At 48.9% G+C, this 23,987-nt stretch overlaps 1 protein-coding gene across 4 annotated transcripts; it reads left to right on the forward strand.

The window, feature by feature from the left end:
- SLC22A5 (solute carrier family 22 member 5) lies at positions 1-23,965 on the forward strand. Of its 4 annotated transcripts, XM_045507822.2 has the most exons (11): positions 1-711; positions 7,514-7,617; positions 13,092-13,246; positions 14,258-14,276; positions 14,367-14,429; positions 15,597-15,723; positions 17,455-17,555; positions 19,192-19,406; positions 20,932-21,114; positions 22,107-22,242; positions 22,597-23,965. In XM_045507822.2, exons 1-11 carry the CDS (start codon positions 319-321, stop codon positions 22,682-22,684), a joined length of 1,584 nt encoding a protein of 527 aa, XP_045363778.1. In that variant the 5' UTR covers positions 1-318; the 3' UTR covers positions 22,685-23,965. The 4 variants fall into 4 exon arrangements, with proteins under 4 accessions (XP_045363778.1, XP_045363779.1, XP_010969887.2 ...); XM_045507823.2 differs by lacking the exon at positions 14,258-14,276 and having other exon boundaries at positions 2-711; positions 13,092-13,265; XM_010971585.3 differs by having other exon boundaries at positions 3-711; positions 14,258-14,429.
- The last annotated feature ends 22 nt before the right edge of the window (positions 23,966-23,987 follow it).

Raw genomic sequence — 23,987 nt, forward strand, 5'->3', positions numbered from 1 at the left:
CTCGTTCGCTCCGCCCCGTCAGCGCCGCACTGCCGCCGCGTGGGGCGGGCTTGGCGGCTCAGGCCCAGAGTCCTCCCGACCTCGCGCCCCTATGTAAGGCCAGTCGCTTCGGTAGGGCCGCAGCGGCGGCGGGTGCTCACGAGCCTTTTCAGTCGGCGGGCCGTCCCCTGGTCCGTCCTCTGTCGGCCGCACGGTGGGTACCCGCCGCGCACGCGCACAGCCCCCCGCCCCCGGCCCCAGCGTCCCGCCTCCGCGCGCCTCCGCGCGCCTCCGCGTCCTCCGACCTCCGGCCGCGCGCCGCGGGCAGCTGAGGGCGGCATGCGGGACTACGACGAGGTGACCGCCTTCCTGGGCGAGTGGGGGCCCTTCCAGCGCCTCATCTTCTTCCTGCTCAGCGCCAGCATCATCCCCAACGGTTTCAACGGCCTGTCGTCCGTGTTCCTGACGGCGACGCCAGAGCACCGCTGCCGGGTGCCGGACACCGCGAACCTGAGCCTCGCTTGGCGCAACCACAGTCTCCCGCTGCGGCTGCAGGACGGCCGCGAGGTGCCTCACAGCTGCCGGCGCTATCGGCTCGCGACGATCGTCAACTTCTCGGCGCTCGGGCTGGAGCCGGGGCGCGACGTGGACTTGGAGCAGCTGGAGCAGGAGAGCTGCCTGGATGGCTGGGAGTTCAGCCAGGACGTCTACCTGTCGACCATCGTGACTGAGGTGGGTACCACTTCCACTCCAGGGCCTGGGTCCGGAGCATAGGGGGGACTCTTGCAATCTTTAAGGTCGCGCACTGCCCCCTCCAAAGTGAGCGCTGGATGCTGTCACTCCCAATTCGCCCGACTCACTACACACTAATGATGGGCATCTTACATCCAGGTGGCTTGAGAGCACTTTTCGAGGTGCTTTTGACTTCCAGCCGGATCATGCCCATCGTAGCACGGATGTCAGGCTGGACACTCATTTTGTTGGCTACTTTGGAGAGGAAGCCAAGGAGACCCTGTAGATTTCTGGTAGATGCTCTAAGATTCTGAGTAGTCAAAGACCTGCTCTAAATAGGAGTGGGATTGCTGAGAACCAGAGCTAGAATTTGAGCCAAGGAGCTGTCACCGTTTTTCCTCCAGCCTCTTGGTATCTGTTTGGAGAGAGAAGAAATAGCCCGTCTACTTTCTTGAACTTTTAAAGTTAAAGGAAGCATGTTTCTTGCTCCTTTTCCCAGTTACTCCTTCCCACCCACCCTAACCCCAAAATGACTGTCTGGTCATATGTTATAAGAAATTGTTTATTTTTTGCTCATGTTTAGTTAGCCTTTTAGGATTCATGCATCTGAAGATCCATTCAGGATGACTTCTTAACCTGAAATGTTTAAGGGTATTCTAAGGAAATGTCTTTGGCCAAATCTGATTAAGGTACACAACCTTAGTAGGAACCTTAGTTGGAGTGGAGGGAGACCTTTCTCATTCCCTGGCCCCTTGGATTTTCCTTTAGGGTGGCCTTTTCTGTCCCCTGGTGACCTTGCAGTCATTAAATCTGGATGTATGACATGATGTTCATGGATGTGAGTGGATGTGCTTTGCATCTTACTCAGGCACTGGTGCTCCCTGTAGTCTCAGCAGAACTGAGCAAGCAGGACATTGAAAAGAGCCCTCTTTTACAGGTTCCAGGATACCCAGGTTCACTGAGTGTCAGGATCAGGGGTTCAAAGATTAGGGAACGCTTCTTGGAGAAGGAGGCCTCTTGGTGAGTCAGGGGTGTTTAGCTCAGCAAGATGCAAAGTCTGGAATAGCAAGAAATAACCTAGCAGGAGGGCAGAGTTCGCAGGGAAGGGGCTGAACAGGAGGGTGAACAGATCTTGGTATGGCATCAAACCCCACTCATGTCTCAAAGAGGCTTACATGGGTCCTGGAAACCCTGCATGTGTTGCTTCTGGAGGTTGTCACCCTTCAATGGAATGTGAGCGCTGCCCCAAGAGACGTGTGTGTGTGTGTGTGTGTGTGTGTGTGTGTGTGTGTGTGTGTGTGTGTGTGTGTGTGTTGGTTTTTGTATGTTTGGACGTTTGATGTCCTCAGCATTGGTGCCTCTTTGCTCCACATATAGGTAGTAGGAGTGTGACAAGGGCCCCACTGTGATCTCTCAGCTAGTGACATCATTCCAGTGTCCTGAGGCATTATTACTAGAGAAAAGAGGCACTGATTGGAGGTGGCTACTGTACTTTGTGGCTAAAGAGTACACAGCGTATCAAAACTTCTAGTCATCACTAGTCCTTGTTCCTAGCCTCACAATCAAGTCTGTTACCCTACTAGAAGCCAGTGACAGTTGTGAAAGCAGGGGCCCCAGACTGCAGGCAGAGGCCACAGAGGGGAAGCCATACTCCATGACTCAGGAGTCCTTGCTGATTCTGCTTCTGGCTGCCCACAGAAGTGGGAGGCAGTGAAGTCAGAAGCAGCTAGTGGCTTCTGTTTGGATTTTCCTCTGACCCCGAGGGTCCCTGACTTACTGTAGTCATTTGCTCTTGCTTCGCTGCTCCCACCCTGCCTTCCACTGACAGTGGTGGTGGCACAGATGAGCTTCCAAAGGCTGACTGTTCCAGAAGGGTCCTTGAGCTTTGTTGCCCCCAATGACAGCCTTTTCTTTTAAATATTTAGCCTATTTCTTTAGCTGTCTTAACAGTTTCATAAGAGCTTTGTGCCCTTTCACCTACTTACAGGTTGTCAGTCTTTTCAGGAAGGCAAGATTAATACATTACTTAGTCCTTTGTTTGGAGAAAGTGGAATGCAACTTCAAGGCTGCTTATTCCTCTCTGGTGAATGGTCACTGTTGGAAGCTGTTGCATTAACTTTCTGATGGCTGTGTCTGTCTAAGGTCCATTTTCTTTCAAACCAGACCTGGCCTGCTGAGCACTATAGCTAGTCCTGTGCTTGCTAAGTATCTCCAAGCCTGCCCTCTGCCCCAAATCAGACAGAGAGGTATTTGTAAATACTCTGGTATCAAGTTCCTATTCATGTCTTTCAAGAAGATGAAACCCTCAGGTCTCCTGCTTGATTTTTTTTTTCTTTGTTGAAGTTAAGGTGTGCACATGTAGTACTAAACTTTGTGGTAGATTTACATCTTTGTATCTCCCGTAAGTCCTGACCTTGATGTTGGATACAGATGGTGTTACTCAGGAAAATTTTTGTTGAATGGATTAACAAATAATTTAGAAATCTTCTCTAAAGTGAAGATGAAAAGGACAAGTTTAATTCATAGAAGGGAAACTTGGGGGTAATTGAAAATCATTGATGGAAGTATTTTAAAGGAAAGGTAACATCCCCCCAGCCCTGAACTGGGGCTTGTGCCTATATGACTCTGCAACAAGGCACTGGGCCTGTCAGAAAGAAGGGGACACTATTAATGAGATGAAAGAGGTGGTTCTCCCATGTTTCAGGAATAGTTTGGTGGTTCACGTGCTCCTAGGCTGGCCCGTTCTCTGGCCCCTCAGTCATTGTGGAGTGCTGGAGAGTCAGCCACCACCACCTTGCAGTGCCGCAGATCCCTGAGTGCTTCTGCTTCTTGGCCCAGGACTGCATACTTCTCTGGGAACCCGGGTGATTTCTCAGGCTGCCTGGGCCGCCTGCTTTTTGTGTCTCCATAGCACAGCCTGTGGCCAGAAAGATTCTTTAAGAAGCTTCTAGTTCTTCTGGCACCCGTGAGTTGGGGTCTCAGCCAAAACCAGGCAGTCCTCTGCATCCCCATGCTCCCTGCCAGTCTCCACTTCCCGGAAGCCCCCTGCCCCACCTTTGGCAGCACTCTTGCTCTCTTTTGTCCTGGAAAGCCTCTTTTTCTGGACCATCTTTTCTCTCAGCCTTATCTTACTCTTGAATAGTCTTGGAAGATAGGAGAGTCCCCACAGTTACCTCCAAGTCGACCTGAAGAAAAAGCCATGTCAGCCCAGGAGGAAGGCCCTGGGCTGACTCTGGGGTGGAGACACCAGAGACCTGGAGCTTGTGCCTCACTGCTATGCCTTTATCGACCTCTCTCACTCTCGGGAAGCCCCAACCCTTATCTCTGCCTTTGTAGCTCATGGCAAGCCACTCGCTGGGTCCCCATGAACGTGCAGTCACGACAGACACATCTGGTCATGAGATTGATCCTCTCTCTAACTACCTGAGAACTGATACCCTGAGTCAAAGTTCTGACAGCTGACACAGAGAAGGGGGTGAGAGAGGAAGCAAAATTTTCTGTTCTAGAGATTGAAGTACAGAGTCCATCTGGGCTTTGGGCCTCAAAGCCCAAGGACTAAGCCCAAGGGATACTATGGTTTTTCATTCATCATTCACTCACTCACCTAGGTACCATACGGCTACTGAGCCTCTCCTCTGCAGGGCACTGCCAGGCATTGTAGAGGATATGGTAGCAAATACTTCTCCTTTCCCTGACAGCCTTGGGGCAAGGATTTGCCATTAATTGCAGCAGGAGACAGGATGAAATGTGTTTAGGAATACATGGCTTTCAGTAACAGGTAGTACTTACCAGTGTATTTGACCATTGATGCGGTCAGGCTAGGTACACCTCATGGAAGAGCCTCTGCCCTATGGGCACAGACCCTATCTCTTTTTTCTTCCAGCCAACTCACAGGTCAGAACATTTAGTCTCAGGAAACTGCATCATCTCTCTACTTCACGTAACTGAGAAGCAGCACCAATGACATTCTGCATACAAGAGACACGATTCTCTGTCTTCTTAAAAATTTTAACAGCTTTATTAAGGTATAAATGACATAAAATAAACTGCACATAACTAAAGTTTGTAGTTTGAAAAGCTTTATGTAGGATGTGAGGGTGATCTGGTTGCAACATCTGTCACCGCATTGATTGCCAGGGTTGAAAAGCTTTATGTATACATATGAATATATCTCTCCATGGAGCCATGGCCACTAGAAAGACACATTTCTGACCAGGATGGGTGGCCAGTCTATGCCCCTTGCTTGCCAGGGTTACTCCCAGATTTTTTCACTGTGTGCCTGGTTTCACAGCTCACCTAGCTGAGGGGTAATGATGCTAGACTCATAACCCAAATCTTAAACCCACGTATTCAGTTCTAACGTTGGTCATCAGCCAGTACAGCCCATCCTACTTACTAAGTGGAGGCATCAGTGAGCTGGTCGGTAGCTGCTTTTTAGTCTTGGCTGAGGAGCCAGGAAGTCAGTGTAAGGAATACTCGATTCTTCTGTAAACACAACAAGCCCAGGCTACATAGCCTGGACTCATGGGCTTCTTATCCCACCCCTCCTAAAGAGGATTCAGGGCTCACTGCAGTCCATCTGGTGGTTGACAGGTAAGTGGATGGGTTGGCTGGGTGGGACCTAGTCTGTGCCTGCCCTTCTGTTCATTTTTTAAGACCTATTACCTTTCCTGATGCTACTTACAGGCCCCTTGTGGCCAGTAGGAAGGAAGGATTAACCCATTCTTGCTTTTGGAGGGCCCAGAGTGAGGCCCTGAGAATTGCTAAAAACTGTCAATGGTAGATAGAGAGCCCAGTTACTTCAGGGAGTAACACACTTGCCCAGAGTATGGATGGGCTGGACCCGGTGGTCAGGGTGAGGCTGCAGGGACCAGAGATATTCTGGGGACCTATCCTAAGGTGAGCACTACAGTTATCTTCTCTCCTGCAGAGCGTAGTCTGACTTGGTTCCAGGTAGCATTTGGCCTTGCCAGTTCAGAACTCCCTAGAAGCCTATATTGGGAGCCCTGACATGGGGTAGAGGTGGGGCAGGGGGAGGTTTCACCCCAGAACTCATTGTAGAAGTCTCTATGGATTTCTAGTCCAACTCAGCTGTTAGCCCCCAATCCTCATGAGAGACCTGTTGAGAAGCAGCTACTGTCTATTCATTTTTTTTAATCTCTCTATCTACAAAAGCAGTGCATGCTAGCTGGGAATAGACAGCATTCAAGAGTGGCAGTAGCCATAATCTGGCTGTGAAGCTCTTCCTCACACCCAGGGGCTGACGCCCCATCATTGAGTCCCCTGCCACTTCCATCCTGACGTCAGCAGCCATGTCTGGACTCACCCTGCTAGAAGAGAGATGGTGTCTGGGGGCTGGCACCACTGCGGCTCCAGAGGTGGGAAGGCTGTAGACCTTGGAGCTCCTTGCTTGCCTCCTGCTGGTCTGGGCTTCCTCTAGATTTAGGAGTTGGTGACCCACAACTCTTCCCTGGGGTGGGGATCACCACCCCATTCTCAGTCCATCCAAGGTGCATACTTGCTCCAGAGTGGAGAGCCAGCTGTGTGGCTCAGTGATCCTTATCATCAGCTGCGGGGGTTCTGCATGTCCACCCTGAGGGCTGCCCTCTGACCCCTCTGAGATGCCTGGAGGCTGTGTGCACACACTGCCAGCAGGGCTGAGAAGCACACTTGCTTTTCCCACTGTCCCTGCCTGGAAGAGATGCTTTGTTCTTGGAAGCCGCACATTCTCCGGGAGTGGGCGGGCTCCACAGAGGGCAGGCCAGCAGCCTGGCACCAGGCAAGCAAGGGTCTAAATTCCCCAGAAGGTGGCCTTGTTGGTTACTACTGAGCACCACCTCTGTGTTCTGGAAAACATTTTTCTGGGAACCACCAAGCTTCCTGTTTTGGTTTTTCTTCCTTCTTTCAGCCCTTGTTAGGCTGGGGTGACCTAATGTCTGAGTGTTCAGGTCCCTGTGCCCACAGACCTCTTTCCATGGTAACTGTAGATGGAACTCTGCATTGGATGCTGGGAAATTCAAGCACCATAGCCTGTTCCCTACCCTAGTCCCTGTTTCGCAAATGGGGAAATTAAGGCACAATGAGGTGGAAAATCTTGTCCCAAATCTTGTAACCAGTTTATAGTAGAGTAGAAAGTAAAACATAGTTTCTTAGCTCCTAACTCAGAGCTCTTGGCTGTAGTTGGGCCTAGTGTTGGCGTAGCATCAGGGATCCCAGCTCTAAATGTCAGCAGAAGGACCCAGGGGTCATTGCCCAGTGCTGGATCCTGAGCAGAGCTGGAGGAACAGATCCAGAAGGTACAACCAGGCCCTCTGGCCTCAGGCCCTTGCTAGATGCTTTGACTGTTAGGGCCCCAGAGCCCTGCTCTGGAACCACTCCTGTGCCACCCCTGCCAGTGACCTGAACCCCACTGAAAGGAAGCCCTCCCCCATCCACAGTCCTGGGCTTGGCCCAGATCCTCAGAAGCGACCATGTGAGGCCTCGCCTCCTCCTGGGTTGGCACGTGGGCAGAGAGTACTTGCTCCCTGCCTGTCTCCCCTCCTCAAATTGGTAGCAAGACAGTGGGGCTAAAAGCTGTGAAAAACAGGATGGTGAGGGAGGCCACTCTCCCTGTGAGGGGAAAGCTGCTCTCTGCCTGGCTACCTCACGAGCTGTCACCTGCCTCAGTGAGCTCACACATCTTTGTGGTCGTGGAAACAGAGGCAGTGATGCAGGATGTTCTGATGTCATCTTCCAAGAAGTCTCACATTTAAAACATTTTTAAAAAAGAAATGAGTGATACATCCCTTTGCTCCTCTTTCAGTGGAACCTGGTGTGTGAGGACGACTGGAAGGCCCCGTTCACGATCTCCTTGTTTTTTGTGGGTGTGCTGATGGGCTCCTTCATTTCGGGGCAGCTCTCAGACAGGTAAGGTGGGTGTCTGTCTCCTGCAGCTGCAGGGGGCCCAGCACTGAGCAAGGTAGTATTCTCTCAGCCCAGGGCCTTGTGTTTTAAAAAGTGGAAGCCACATCTACAGCACAGACTCCAGACCAAGTAAAGAGAGTCAGCAGCCCCCTCCCCGCTGCTTGCCGAGCACAGCCTCAGCCAAGCATGCCCACGGTCCAGCTGACCAGGAGACAGACCATGGTTCCCTTCTGCGCTGCCTGGTTGGCCTTCCTTAGGTTAGAGTGACTCTTGCATGTCTTCAAACGTAGGAGAGGTAGACACCACACACACGTGCACGTGAGCTCGATTGTAGGTCTTAAGGCATTCCATGGATGGCCGCCTCTGTGTCCCCAAAACCATTGCTCTCTCCTCGAGGGGAGAGGAGATCTCACTAGCCAGTAGCGGTGTGATGGGCAGAACTCCTGTGTCCACAGGGCTGATTCCCTTTAGCTAAGAGGCCTGTGGTTATGGCACTTTGCAGTGAGCAGGAAGTGTGCTGCTTTGACCTGTAAGCAGATTATTTGTGTAATTCCAAGGCTGTTAACTCACGGTCCATTCGTGGTTTAGGGAGTTCATCTACTCTGAAAAGTACATGTAAAATTTTAGAGATTGTATGTGAGCATTTTTCTGAAGAAAGGTCTACAGTTTCCACGAAGTTCTCAGAGGGGTTTATTATATTGTGTCTTTCTACCCCAGGGCTTCAAGATCTGTGGGAGAAGCCCATGGTGAGGAGAGCAGCCTTCAACAAGGTCCTTGGCCACACTGGGTCACCCGCTGGAGAGGAGTCCCGGCATCCTCCCAGCTCGGGGAAGTCTTTTATAGGGAAGTTTGGGATGAGAATGTCATCCTGCCCTAAGAACATAGCCATTTTATCCTGTGGCACACACACAGAGGGATGTTTTGGCATGTTTGCATCTATGAACTAATGTCTTCACCTGGAAGAAATCTTTCCTCATAAGAAATATGTGCACTTCTCACTAGATTTGTCCTTTCCAGAGTGTCACCTAGTTATTTTAAAAAGACGCAAATTCCTCCAGTCACCAGTGAGCATTAAAGAGTTAAGAAGGCCATGACCACTGATTGAAGATTCTCAATGAACCTGAGACACTGACCCATTTAAGGGAAAGGCCTTTGCTTCCCCAGGCCCTTAGCCTAGCAGCAAGCATCAGCTGATTACTCATATTTATTTAACAAACACTGAGCGCCTCATGTGTGCCATTCACTCTTATGAGCACTGTACCAATAAAAAAGCAACAAATAGTTTAATCTTCATAATCCTATGAAGTAGAAAATATTATTTGCATTTTACAGATGGGAAAAATGAAACCCAGAGGAATTAGATGTCACACAGCTGACAAGTGGCAGAGCTAAGATTCAGGCCCAGAGTCCTGAACCTCTGTTTGGTATGAACTACTGTTCTAGGGCCCTGTAGTTCTCCTAGAACTTGCCTTCCAGCAAGACAGAACATATTAAACAACGAGTTGAGGAGAAGTACAAGGGGCCCAGAGAGGGTCTGACAGAGGAGGCCGCGAGAGGCTGCCCTGAGACGGTGAGGCATGTGCTGGGGATTGGAAGATACGTAGAAATTATTTAGCTAATGGGGTGGAGAGAGGAAAGAGCATTCTGGACAGAGAGAGCCACATGTCCTTAGGCCTAGACTCAAGAAAAGGTATAGCACACTTGAGGGGCCGGAAGAAATTCCTCTGGCGCGGTGTGGAGAGCAGCACAGAGACGAGGCAGCGAGGTGGGCTGAGGCCCATGCAGCAGCACAGCAGGCCGGGCTCAGCGGACGACAGGTTGGGGTCTGGGCTTTAGTCACAGAGCAAGGAGGGCCGTGGAGAGTGTGACATAGTCAGATTTTGCATTTTTAACAAGATTGTTTGATAGCTTTGTGGAGAAAGGCTTGAAAGGAAGCAAGAGGGATTATGGAAAGACCAGTTAAGAGGTTATCACAATAATTTGTGCAGGAAATGATGGTGGCTTACTAGGCTGAGGGCAGTAGAAACGGAGAGGAGTGGTAGGAGGTAAAATTAACAGGACTTGGCTCTGGGCTGGATGCAGGAAGTGAGGGGAGGAAGACTGGCCCGCACAACCAGGTAGATGATGATACCTTCTCTAAGACAGAGCACTCTGGAGGAGGACCATGTTTGCAGGAGGAGATGTTCAGTTTAATTTGAACATACCAAATTTGGGGTGACGGTGAGACTTAGGGATCTCAGGGGGAAATGAGTATGGAGGTGGATGTATGGATATGGTACCCATGAAAGGTCTGGGCTAGAGAAACACATTTGGGAATTGTCAGCTCATAGAACCCTTATCAAAGCCCCATGGGTGGATGAAACTGCCTGGGGACAGTGTAGAGTGAGAAGAGGCCGTGCCCTGGACTGAGCTGAGAGGTCCTCCTAGAGGGATGGCGGGAATTCTCTCACAGGGTTGGGTGGCAGCTGAGACTCAGAGGAATTACCTCAATGTGAGCAAAACTAGGAGGAGATACCCCAGTTTCAGTGCTGAAACTCAGGGCATTTTTCTGGGTCAGCTGTGTCCTGGGTTAGGCGGATCTTGGTGGGCTAGCCTCAGAACCTGACGACCATAGAACACCATGATTACCTGAGCAAAGAATTGACGTTCCAAGAGATCTGCTCCCAAGGAAACAGTAGAAACAAAATTAATGAGTAAGTTGAGGACCACCTTAGTCTTCAGAAGGGCTAGTACAGTGTTTTTGAAACCTTTGAACATTTTTTTTTGCCAGCAGACTTAAGTAGGATCATTTAAGTCTAGTAAATGAAATAGCCAAAAGTGTGGCTGTTCTGGCTACAGGCCCTGCCTTCAGCTCCCAACACCACCCATCAGGCTCATTAAGTATCCTGCTCGAAGGCCCAGGGCTCTGTGGGATGAACAGTTTACTCCCAGCTGAGCCAGCTCAAAAATCCAAGCCAAACAAATTACCTAAGAGCAATGGATTCATGCCTTCCACTGTTGTCTTTAATACCAACAGTAATTTTTTTATATAGGACTGCTTTCTGGCATATGAATAAGCCTGAAATTCAAGAGCAATTAAATTAATCCTGTGTGGTCAGAGGAATTTTATCTGACACTACATGCAGAATTACAAGAGAGCCGCACCCCTGGGAAGCAGCAGCTGATATTTCCTGTTTTTGTAGACATGTGTGTATGTTTGATCTTTTGTTGACAGACTTTAAAAGCGAGCATTTCTGATCCCAACCCCAGATTGTCAAGGACTGGTGCTGTGTAAGGGTTCCCTGAGTCTTTGTCTTCCTTGCCATCCCAGGGAGCCCACAGGAAGGGACGCTGGGTAGGAAGGGACTGCCCCTTGGTTGGCATGTAGAGCGCTATTGCTACAGAACAGTGCGGGGGAAATTGGAGTCTCCTTCTAGGCCAGGGCTTCTCAAGCTTGGCACTGCTGACGTTTTGAGCTAGAGAATTGTTTGTTGTGAGAGCTCTCCTGGGCATCTCAGGATGTTTAGAACATCTCTGGCCTGTGTCTACTAGATGCTAGCAATGCCAAAAAAATAAAGCAAAAAACCCTGTGTAGTGGGGAGAAGCAGCTTTACCATGGCTGAAGGACTTGTGCAGTCTGCCTGCTTCACACCTCTGCAGTCTTCTATTGAACAGCCAGTCACGATGGCCCTCACCTTCATCATACCCTTCCAGCCACAGTTGTGTGTGCTCTTCTCACAGTCTGAAGCATTCTCCACCCCATCCCTGTGCCTCGGCCTTCCTTAACCATGCAGGCTACCTCAGGGTCCCCAGTGTACGTTACCCTGGTTCCTTGTGCCTTGCCTTCGTAGCACCTAATCAGAAATTGGTAAATGGAAAGTATTACCATATGATTAATGTTGGTGTCCCCCACTCTACTGTGAATATCGTGGAAAGCTTGGTCTTTCTCCCCACTCTCCTTTGTCAACAATTACTTTATCTTTGGGCCTCATCTCAGTGCCCCATCATCAAGGGAAACCCTCTCTGAATGCCCACGTCCCCAGCCCCTACCTCCAGTCCAGCATAGGTTCCTCTGTTGTGTCCCTTGTGGACTAGGGCACTGGTCCTTCAGTGCACTTGTTTCAGTGTGTAATTGTACATTCAGTAGTGTGGTTGTCTGATTAAAATGTGATTACTGTCTGTCTGTCTTACCAACTATAGACTATAAGCTCCTTGAGGGAAGAAATGGTGTCTTTTTCAATCCAAATATGTCTCTAGTGACTAGTATATAATAGAGGTTCAAATAAATTTTTATTGAATGAAAATGAATATTGCCAGCCCTGGCCAGACACAAGCTGAATCTGCTAGGTTGAATTAACTAGGTTGACTTGTTCTTTCCTGTTGAGGTACTGTCTTTAAAACCCAACAAACCTAAAAGACCCAACATTTTTTTAAATTTTAAAATGAACACAGTCATAGAAAACTCACAGAACAAATGTGGCTTAATGAATTATTCCAGGGAAATAACCTTGTAAGTACCACCAAGTCAGGAAATAGAACACTGCTGGACGCCAAGAAGCTCTGTCCATCTGTCCCCCCAAAAGACAACAGCCTGCCTCCCCTATAAGTAACCACTAGCCTGACTTTTATAATAATCACTTTCCTCTGGGTTTTGTGTAGTTTCATAATCCAAGTATGCATCCTTAAACACAAGTTTAGTGCTGGCCACTTACGACATTTTTCAATGTCTTTTAGCCTGCTTTAATCTAGGGATTCTCCATCCTTTTCTTTGCTTGGGCTGTTCCTCCTGTAGAATTTCCCAGTGTGAATCTTGCTGATTGTGTACTCATGGTACAGTTTAGCGTATTCCCCTTTTCTCTACATTTCTGGCAAACTGCAGCTGGATCTAGAGCGTGGATCAGATTCAGATTCAGCTCCTTTGGCAAGACTGCAGGAGTCATGATGTTCAAGTGTCTCTTTTTATGATAGCAGTCATTGAAACATAATGCCCATATCTGTTCACTCTTTGGGGACTGTCAAATGGTGATGTCCTAATTTTATCACTTTGTTTTCATTTAATAGTTGGAATACTATTATAAAATGATAACTCCCCTTATCTGTTACTGCTTACTGTTCACCTAGTTTTCATAGGAAAGTTTTTATTTATAGTGAATTATTATTTTTCCATCATCCTCTGAAGTAAATGGTTGTTTTAAAAAAATAAATTATGAATGTATGATTTAAGCATAATGAATGTGTTTCAACCCCTTGTAATCATTTTCTTAATTCTGGCATTGCCTTTTGGGCAACCTTGGTACCTAGGCTGCACATTTGTCCTGGGGAGCAGTGGGGGGAGTAACAGCAAAGGCACTGAGAGGCCAGGATTGTCCCTGCACCAGGCACCCTGGCAGCACTGTCCACAACCTCTCCCTGAATTACTCAGGACAGCCTCTCTTGGTGGAGCCCATTCCTGCTGCTTTGCCCCAGCTGGTTCTCTCTTACTCTCCTTTCCTTCCCAGGTTTGGTCGGAAGAACGTGCTGTTTGTGACCATGGGCATGCAGACAGGCTTCAGCTTCCTGCAGATCTTCTCGAAGAACTTTGAGATGTTTGCTGTGCTGTTTTTCCTTGTAGGCATGGGCCAGATCTCCAACTATGTGGCAGCATTTGTCCTGGGTATGGCCATCAAGTTGGAGTTGAGTACTTAATCCTCTGTTTCTCCATCATCTCGCCACCCACTTTCTGGAGACAGCTGTAATGTCCCTCCAGGGGAAGTGGTCTCTTGCAACACTTAACAAGGATTTTTGGTGAACCCAGTTTGTAGGCAGGGACACTGAGTCCACCAGGTGCCCAGCCTTGGGTCCCCAGCAGCACAATAACCTGAGCACTGAATTCCAGTTCTTTTCTGGCCTCTGAGGTGTGGCACCTTGGTCTCATTATGTAATGTCTCTGGTAAAATGATGCCATTTTACTAAAACCCACCCAAGACCATTCATTAAAAATAGGGCCTGCACTGCCCAGGGTTGAGGTAGCAGAGGGAGACGTGACATGAGGAGCAAGGGCCTTGATTGGGAGGCTCGCCAAGGAGGAAAACTGCCTCTCCTGCAAAACATAGTAGCCAGTGAAGTCGACTGGCAAGAATAAATTGATAGGAGTGGTCTAGTCTAGGTCTAGTCATGTGACCTTGAGAGTTTTAATTCAGAGTCCACACTGCAGGTTTGTCCTCACTGAAAAGTTGCCGGTCTCACTGTTCAGAGGAATCTAACTCTAGCTTATTTGTCTTGGGTTTCCTTGGGTTGATTGTTGAAAGGATTATGTCTTTCTCTTAACATTTAATAGAATATTTTTAAATGTAACAGTCAGCATGTGTGGCCTTAATAATAACTCCCCCTTTAATGAACTCTTCCTCACGTGAAGATTACATTTTGAGGCCTGATGTAGCATCTTTAGTGTAAGGCTTCAGGAAGTGATGACAGTTTCAGGAGAGAACTGTTGCTAAGGGACCTGAGAGGCCACAGTGAGGCCCCCCAGCAGATGGTCCAAATCCCATCCCTCCCTAGGGCTTGGAAACTTTGAGGTAATTCCGCCTGCTTTCTTATCTGCACATTGAAAATTATGCAATAGAAGATTAATAAGGAAATAACTTGAATTAAAATACTAACATGACTCCTCCCTTGTTTTGAACAGGAACAGAAATTCTTGGCAAGTCAGTTCGTATTATATTCTCTACGTTAGGAGTGTGCATATTTTATGCATTTGGCTACATGCTGCTGCCACTGTTTGCTTACTTCATCAGAGACTGGCGGATGCTGCTGCTGGCGCTGACGGTGCCGGGGGTGCTGTGCGTGGTGCTTTGGTGGTGAGTGGTGCCCACGAGCAGGATGTCTTCTGTCTGGCTGTTACTAGAGGGCAGCAGCAACCCACAAATCCCCATCTGGGCTCCCAGAGACAGAAGTCTAAACTACTTCTAAGTTTTAAAAACGTGTTTTTCCATACTCAGAAAAGCCAAAAACAAAACAAAACAGCCCCAGGACATCAACAGACTGGTCCTCAGCTCTGTACTGGGTTGATCAGAGTTCAAGGAGAGGAGGAAGCGGTAGCTGTGAGACGATGGGTTCTAGCACGACCTCCCAGGAGCTATGGGACTGTAGGACAGGACACCTGAGACCCCGGCTCCAGTTGTGTGTTGCCAAGGCCCTATTGGGAGAATAGGGAGCACATTGTAAGCAAGAGTCTCAGGGAAGCTGGACAGAGGAAGCCAGGCCCCATGTGAGCCTCCAAGATAGAGGAATTGGACAGGCAGAGAGCAGGCCACTCTGTACCAACAGGGAGAGAGCACAGCCGAGGGGCTAAGGTGGGAATCGCTCCTCGCAGGTGGGGATGGTGAGATCACATGGTTGTGAGAGCATTCCAGAATATGGTGGGAGAAGACACAGAGCACAGCATGAGTCCTGGCTGTGACTGAAAGGCAGAGGCTACTTAAGAGGTAGAAAATAAGATCCACAGTTCTCAAAGCAGCCAAGTCCCTTGGTAAACATAGGCAGATTCCGGCAAGTCAGTTGGATGAATCAGGGGTAGGTGGGCGAGGAAAAACTAGAGTCTGAGAGGCCAGTGCAGAATCTTCTGTGGCTGCCCGGGACAAGCAGGGGAGTACAGCAAGGTAAGGGTCTGGGGTGGGCTGAGCCCCCCAACAGAAATCAGGCTTCCAGAGCCCACCTTGCGTCTGTCTACTTTGTGGCCAGCAGGTGGCACCACTACTCTTCAGAAATGGAGGTGGCCAGCCAGTGGCAGAATCCCATCATGGGGTGCTGGCCCCTCTAACTTTTGTGTACTCCCCTGTAATCAGAAGCTTACACTTCAGGTCATTACTGGATGTAGTATGGTGCATCTCTACTTCTGGCTCTGAAACACCAAAACATTCCCCAAACCTAGCTCTGGTTCCGAAACCCCATTTCCCACCTCCAGTTATGCCCCACCTGGTCTCTTGGGCAGGAAGGCCCCAGTAAGATCGCTCCTGTACTTCCAGGTTCATCCCTGAGTCCCCCCGATGGCTCATCTCTCAGGGACGATTTAAAGAGGCAGAGGTGATCATCCACAGGGCTGCCCGAATCAACGGGATTGTTGCACCCTCAACCATCTTTGACTCAAGTGAGGTGAGCGCTGTGCGGGAGCTGGTGGTAGGGTCTCAGTGACCATGATTTTAGGGTAGCACCACACAGCCCTGAAGCCCTCCCTTCACACAGGAGCCCAGCCCTCTCCCTGTCCAAGCCCCAGCTGCCCCCATGGCAGGCCCTGTTAAAATCAAAATTGAGGAGAAGGTGCCAGCTGCCTAAATTCCCTTCACCTTTCCCATGGATTTTAGGTTTTCATACTCTACATAAGTCTTTTCTAGATGATTATATAGTTGAACCATTACTTTTAATAATAATAACTTTTTATGAGTAATAGGCCTTTCCTGAAGTTAGCATTCTGCGAAATCAAGGTTTCTTACAAGGTAGTTTCTCATCTTAAAAACTAATGCAGCACCTAAAATACGAAGCAAAAATAGATTTGGAGTTAGAAATGTTCCGTCTCCTTCCGCCCACCAATGGGGAGTTGTTGAGTATTGTCTTGGAGCCAGGCCCTTTTTGATATCTGCCACCACCCCTCCCTGCAAACTCTGTTCTCACATGCCATGAGGAATTTCCTGGCTCTGCCTGATTCCTGGGTCTTGCTTCTCCTTCCTGTTACCTCTTTCCACCCTCTCTGCAGCAGGTGGTTTTCCTCAGTCTCATAACTACGAGAAGATGTTAGAAGTTGTCATTACTGGCTGATGTGGTTCTGAAGTGTCTCTGCTCTGACAGGAAGACAAGGGGCTGGCTGTGAGAACAGCCACCAGCAGTCACACTGCAGGGCGCGCGCAGGCGTGTTAGGGTCGCTCAGGGCTCCAGATGCAGACTTGGGGCTTGGGAAAGACAGACCAGTTATTATAGGCAGCAGAGAAGCTGCTGGCCACTGACAGCCTTGCCAGCCTCACAGTTAAGGGGTGGCCCAGCGCCAAATCCCATTCAGCATGTCCTAGAAAGGGCTCTGGGGCACAAAGTTCAGGGAGGAGTAGATGGAGGGAGGGCCTTTAAGTGAGGTGGCCTTGGTAGCTTCGCAGGGGTCAATCTGGGTAAACCCATAAGTCCCACTGGCATCTTTGTGGAAATGAGGCTATTTCAGGGGATCCATTAAGTCAAAAGTTGACCTTTTGTTGAACTGCTAACTCGGGAAAAACAAACTCCAAAGCTGGGTTTGCTTAAGAAAGCAACATCAGTGTGTTTAGACGTGTGGTTTATTAATGTCCTTGGCTGTGCCAAATTTCAAAGGAAGTTACTCTGGGTGAAGCTGAGGTCAATTTTCCTGTTTTTCTGTCAGAAATTTTTTTCCTTGGAAATAGACCAGTAACTACATGGTATAAGGGCTGAAAACATTAATTCTTTTAAAATACTGTATCAGTAAACTACACAGCCAGTTTCTCTCTCTGACCCAGAGGGCTGGGAGCCAGCCTTAGGTAGGAATGCTCAGAGGCCTCCCTGGAATGTAGCCACTGAGAGGCTGGGGGTGGTGCCGGGAGGGAGCAGTCAGCCTGTGCCTCTTCGTCGGCCTAATTGCCCAAGGGACTAGTCACCTCTCTTCTTCCTCATTCTTGTCTACTAATTTGTTATCGACAAGGCTTGGGGAAGCCTTCTGCAGCCCAGGGTATAGTCACTATACTCACTCTTCTTTTCGAGCAAGAAACGTAAAACACCCCCAACTCGGAGACACCGAAAGCAAAGATGCTAGGGTTTCAAGTGTGTTATCCGGTCTCTGAGTCTCCAGCCTTCTCTCCCTCCCATACCCTTGTCATGTTGTTCCTGCAGCTGCAAGACCTAAGCTCCAAGAAGCAGCAGTCCCACAGCATCCTGGATCTGCTCCGAACTCGGAATATCCGGATAGTCACCATCATGTCCATAATCCTGTGGTGCGTAAGTGAGACCTACCCGAGGCCTCCAAACAAAGCTTCTGGCAGTGGCTGTCAGGCCTCTCATTTGCAGACATGTCTCAGACCAAAACTGACACATGCCTGTGTCATCCGAAAGCGGCAGGGATGTGCCTTGCAATGAAAGAAATGGGCATGTCACCATTCTTAACGGGATCTCAGAAGAGGAGAATGAAAACTGTTGTGGGGCTTTGGGGGGAGATATGGGATCTCTGGGGACCCCTCCAGGTCATGAGGTGAGTCTTGCTGACTTTGAGACCAGTTTAATTGTTCCTGTCCCCTGTGCATCAGTGAGGAGGACAGGTGAGGCCTTTAAGAAATTCTAAGTGAAGACACCATGTCCTTTCAGTTACAGAGGCTGCTAAGTACATTCTGGAAATGTGGAAGCAGGACATCTTCCCTCTAGGATGTTTGGAGACTGTCCTGGAGGCAGAGCCATGGCCTGGATGTCCTCATCAGATTCTTCTAATGAGGCATTTCACCAAGTGTGTCAGGGAGGGATTTGTGACTGACCAGAGAGAAGGAACAATCCGAGTGCCTGGATAGCGTTTGCTCAGTGGCCAGACCCTTGGGATTGCAGGTGATGACCTGAGCCTGCCTGTTAGGGGAGGTAGGCAGACTTCCTCTTAGAGTCAACAAGCCTTGGCAGCCAGCCATTTTGCTCACTCAGGGGTACGATGCATCACCCACTTTCAAGGAATGGCCTGGGATCCCTCAGGGCAGTGCATCACCCCTCAGTCAGCCTGAAACAGGACCAGCATTCAGCCTGCAACACAGACTTGACAGCCCGTGGCATTCTGTAGTCATCTAGGCACTCCTCGTGCTCTGGATTTCCCAGGGACGCCTGCACGTGCCCTTTGCCCTGATTGTACCAGCTGTGGTTTCAACCTGCAGATAACTTAGAAACAGTCTGATTCATTCAGGTCTGGTTGCTGAAGAGTGCTGACCATCAACAGAGAGAACACCTCCTGGGGACCAGGTGCAGGCCAGGGGCAGCAGGAGGCATGCAGACGGGAGACAACATGGCCCACTGGGGGCTCCCTCTCCTCCCCACAGTCCGGTGGGGTTGGGGTCAGCTGCTTCTGACAGGCCTCTTCTTGGCTGGTCGCCTGAGAGAGTCTGCCAGGAATCTATCTCCAAATGTTTGACTAATGATTGTTCTTTATTTTATCTTATCCCTCTGGTCTTATCACAGCCCATTGGTACCTGCCTCTTTCCTCATTCCCTAGCTACTGCAGTTGTTAGATTTGGGGAGATTCAGAGAGTAGGGAAGTAGGCTTTTGTGAGCACTTCAGCTTTGGATTTTTAAAGCCAAAAGGTAGGTTGGAGTTTTTTGGGTTCTGTTTTTCTTTTTTTTCCAACACAGTAAATCTGTCTGAATTATGTAAGTCTTTTTGCTGGGACACTTTGTTTGAAATGCTCTGAAAGAGCTCTGGCCCAGAAGGTACCCTGAGCTGGGGGAAGTTATCTTTCATTCTGAGAAGACTCAGGGTTAAATCTGCTGCCCTCCTGGTAAGGATAGTTTTGAATTTCCTGCAATAATTGTTTTTTAAAAGTCACCCAGCTTGGGAGGCACGTGAATGCCGCTTCTCCACCTTTCTTCTGCACTCTGTTTCAGGATGACCATATCAGTGGGCTATTTTGGGCTTTCCCTTGACACTCCTAACTTGCATGGAGACGTCTACTTGAACTGCTTCCTTTCGGCTGTGGTTGAAGCCCCAGCGTATGTGTTGGCCTGGCTGCTGCTGCGGCACCTGCCCCGACGCTATTCCATGGCCACCGCCCTCTTCCTGGGCGGCAGCGTGCTTCTCTTTGTGCAGCTGGTGCCCCCAGGTAGGGAGCATACTCTTCTGCAGGCTAGAATATCCACTGAGTCACTCAATCCCTTCCAGACTGTCTGCCCGCAATTAATAAAGAGATAAAAGTCATGCCATCACAGCTAGCCTGCACATCTGCATTCTCGGCCAACAAATCAGGTGTCTCCCGGGACCAGACAGTCATCATGGCCTGGGCTCTGGGGGAGGAGGGAGAGCAACCATGTGGGGCTGGTGGTTAATTTTCTCCCTACCCGAGTCAATCTGTGTGTATTTGTTTTTCTCTGTAGAGTGCAGGGGAGGAAAGAGAGCCATCCCTATGTCTTTTTAACATGGCCACATCTTAGTCATTCATTTATTCAATAAGTAGGTACTGAGTGTTTACTGTGGGTGAGGCACTCTGCCACTCTGCTTGGGGCTAAAGATGCAGAAATTAAGGAGTTGGACAGAGCCCCAGGCCCTCCTGGAGCTCACACTCCACTGGAGAAGACAGACAATAAACAAGTAAATAAAACACTTATTATAGTACAAGCTGTGTTACCTTTTAAAGGACAGTGGAGAGCTTAGTTTATATATAGAGTGGTCACAGACAGTGCCCCTGAAGACGGGACAACTGAGCAGAAACAGATGGGATGATGGAGAAAGCCATGAAGAAGGCTAGGAGCAGAACATTCCAGGCCAAGAAAACAGCAAATGCAAAGACCCTGAGGAGGTGACGAGTCTGGCAAGTCTGAGGAGAAAGAGGGAGCTGGTAGGAGGTGAAGAGGAGAAGAGAGGGGTCAGGCCACATTGTGGCTCTCACAGGCTAGTACCAGGATTTTATTTATAAAATTGCCTTGCTATCCCATAGAAGGGTGGGAGGCAGCCCTCTTTGACAGTTCATAAAACGGTTTATGGACCTTCATGTCCATCATGGTACTCAGAGTTTCATGGATTTGGGGGCCTCTGGTGATCATTTGTGGTCCCTTGAGGCTGGCAACACTTTGCACAAGAACAGCCCCCACTGAAGCATTGCCAGGAGCTCAGGAATGTATGTCGAGGTTCACTTTGGAGCTTTGGATGACCCACAAGCCACCCAGCATGTCCCCATTGGCACAGCAGGCAGGAGAGATCGAAGGATCATTCCTGAGGGTCTGTTGGTCTTGAAGTGTTGAGTGCAAGCATGGAATGAGTCAGACTCCCCCTTCATCCACAGGGCACTGGTTGAGTCCGCAGTACCTGCAACGTGAGGTTATGGGGTGCCAGCTGCCCCCCCAGACAGACATGTCTTCAGGACTTCTGGACTGGAAAGCAGGCTTACTCTGGTGGTCTTTAGCCTGAGGAGAAGAGCATGTCCTCACACAGCTGCAGGTCCCAGCCTCCTCTCAGTATTCAGCGTGGAGGGACATCTTGTCTGTAGCCCTTTATCCTACAATAAGTAGTTTTAGAGACTATCCCCCCATGCCCATCAAGAAAAGGGAAAAAATATATTTGTTTTGGGCAAAAAATTCTCAGTGTACCTTGGTTTGGTGCCTTCTCCTACCTTCTTCCCTTTACCTCTCCAGAATTGAATTATTTGGCTATAGTCCTGGTGATGGTGGGCAAGTTTGGAGTCACTGCTGCCTTTGCCATGGTCTACGTGTACACAGCCGAGCTGTACCCGACAGTGGTCAGAAATATGGGAGTGGGAGTCAGCTCCACGGCGTCCCGCCTGGGCAGCATCCTGTCTCCCTACTTCATTTACCTTGGTAAGTCCCATGGGCCAAGTGCACGCAGGGGCGTTGGGTGGAAGCACTGATTGGCTTTAGTGTGAGCTGGGGGTGACTTGTTAACAGGAAAACAAGCACACACAGCACATGGGATCCATGCAATACTGGATCTATGCCTGGAGAAAGTTCTGGTCCAGGTGCGCTGTGGCAGAACCACTCACTTATAAATGGAAAACAACCTATAGACCAGCTAGAAATTGACAAGAAAAGTAGAGGGTTTTGTATCTCTTTTAACCATCCCAGGCCTTCCTTCAGAGAATACAATTCCCCTGTCCTAAGAAATTGCAGAGTGGTTTAGGGAGCCAGTGTACTTAATTGGGGAAATTTCTCCTTGGAGTCAGAATTTAGAAGGAACAGAAAGGGAAGGATACCCATTCAAGAGGTCTCATGAACAGAGAATCCCTGTAACTATGGAGTGTAAATATCTTGTACCATTTTATGTAACGGGGCGCCAGTTTTCTCTTCCTCTGATTTCCTCATGGCAGCTGCTGTTCCCTTGCACATGCCCAGCCAGCACATCTCTGGGAAGGGGTGGCACCCACCCTGGGAGTACTCAGAGTGCTTTGCAAACATGCTACGTAGACCTGACAAGCAGAAACACCTTTGGATCTGGCCTGAAGATAAATTGAATAGGTTATGACACATCTGGATAGGTGGAGGAGTTATTCCTGTCCCTGGACAAGTACCTCGAGTTCTTTGGAAATCCAGTACTAGAAAATAGAAATGGAAATGGCCCAGCCCTATCTTCCCAGTCTGCACTCCTCCCCTGCACCACGAGGCGCCACTGGTCTGTGCCACTCTGGGTTCTGAGCCCTGCCTAGGTGCCAGATTCCAATGTAGCAGCTCAGACAGGGAGATGCTGATGCCCAGAAGGCAGGTGATCCCTGTAAGAGTTCTGGAAACACAAAGAGGGGAAGAGAGCCCTCCTCTAACTGCACCTCTGGCTTGGGGCTCTGTCTGCTTTGCCATAGGTGCCTATGACCGCTTCCTGCCCTACATTCTCATGGGGAGTCTGACCATCCTGACAGCCATCCTGACCTTGTTCCTCCCGGAGAGCTTCGGCACCCCACTCCCAGACACCATCGACCAGATGCTAAGGGTCAAAGGGTAAGGAGGCCTCCTTCTTCACAAAGTTGATGCTCTGGGTCTGGGCCTGGCAGAGAGTTGCCCACAGAGTCAGAAATGCCCTGGACTAGTTCAGCCGTCAGAGGGTTAGACCTGGCCAAGTGCTTCCAGCCTGTTCTCTCTGGCCTGACCCAGACCGCCACGTCCACATGCACGTCTGCATAGCAACAGCAGCTCTGGGAGAGTGCAGAGACAAGGAGAAGCCTTTCAGAATCTGGGTATGATTTTTTGCCTTTAGTGAAATAGCCTCAGTTCTGGGTTTGTTTGTTTGTTTTGAGACTGGTAGACATCTTTTTAAGATTTGTTACTAACATTTTTTTTGGCTTGCTTTTATAGAATAAAATACAGGCAGACTCCAAGCCACACAAGGATGTTAAAAGATGGTGAAGAAAGCCCCACAGTCCTTAAAAGCACAGCGTTCTAACACAACCGCCAATGAGAAAGGAAAAGACTCTCCTGTCAGAAATGGCTTGTGCAGACACTGAGTGCTTTGGAGGCAAAGGCCTGATGGACACCCAGACTCAGAGTTGCATGTAGTCCTAGAGCACCCTCCCTCCAGGGACCCCGTGGCTACTGACAGACAACTTTGGATAAATCCTAACTATTACAGTGAGGGACTTGGCACTTCCTAAGAACTCAACTATTCACTAGAATCAGTGGGATTTGGAAGAATATCAGAAGCATTTGCTAAATTTACATTTTAATTTCAGATTGCCTGAAAAGACCCCTGATTGAACTAGAGGTCTAATCCCTCCACCCCTCTCCCCCCAAAATCTTTCCCCCATTTCCCTCTAATGGTGCACTTTAGAGGAAATGAAATAATTTCATAGAGAGTTTGATTTCTCCTAGATTCTCAGTTACAAAGAATATTAACTGGGATTGTTGCTTCCCTAGGGCAGGAGAGCCCAAGTCTGGGGAAACCTAAAAGTAATTAATATGGAGAGGACTGAGCAGATACAGAACACAGGCAAATGCATTGATTTATGAGACCTTAGACCACTCAGTGTGACTACTGGGGAGACTTGTTTACATCTGATCAAAGCATTGGGCTTGTCCAGGCCCATAAGAGATGCATCATTGTATCTCCTATTCTTGTTTTCCACTGCTCTGTGATCAAATCTCCTAGCTACTGTGGTTTCTGGTGTATGGCTTGAAGGAAGCAAACTTGTCCCTTCTCCCAGAACTATAATGTGGATTTTGATTATTTGTGTTTTGTTTATTTGTTTGTTGTTTGTTTATTGTATCTTTTTCTCCTTAAGTTATTTGCCCTTCAGAATAGACTTAGGAAAGGCTGATTCCTTAGCCTCCCGGTTCATGTCCTTTTTTTTGGTTTGTTTCAAGCCAGAATCACTCCAGCAATGGTCTGTGGTTGCCACCTGAGCAGGGCCTCACCAGCCTCCGCCACTAGCACTTCTCTGAGTGCCAAAAATGATGTCATTGTGTGTGTTCCTGTTGTGGTACTTAATCATGGGAAAAAATTACAAAGAAGAAAGTTATGCTGGGTTCACCTCTTTCAGAGCTGCTCAGTCGTGTAACACTGGGAGATACTTCGTGTCCAGTGTAATCGTCTTCTCTTTTCTGATATGTTACCATGGTACTCCTAAAGCATATGCTTCACCTGGTTAAAAAAACATACTTTTGTGAAAGCTACTGAAGTGCCTTGGGAAATGAAGATGTTTTAATAAAATGATTTTTTAAAATAATAGCAACTGCCCACAACTTTTATT

This window comes from Camelus bactrianus, chromosome 3, assembly GCF_048773025.1.
Source record: "Camelus bactrianus isolate YW-2024 breed Bactrian camel chromosome 3, ASM4877302v1, whole genome shotgun sequence".
Taxonomy (NCBI): domain Eukaryota; kingdom Metazoa; phylum Chordata; class Mammalia; order Artiodactyla; family Camelidae; genus Camelus; species Camelus bactrianus.

What these genes read in the sequence shown, in the direction of transcription:
- SLC22A5 (XM_010971585.3), top strand. Translation starts at nt 319, where the DNA reads ATGCGGGACTACGACGAGGTGACCGCCTTCCTGGGCGAGTGGGGGCCC. An exon ending in ATCATGTCCATAATCCTGTG is followed by an intron (nt 17,556 to 19,191) that starts GTGCGTAAGTGA and finishes ACTCTGTTTCAG; the next exon opens with GATGACCATATCAGTGGGCT. An exon ending in CAGATGCTAAGGGTCAAAGG is followed by an intron (nt 22,243 to 22,596) that starts GTAAGGAGGCCT and finishes TTGCTTTTATAG; the next exon opens with AATAAAATACAGGCAGACTC.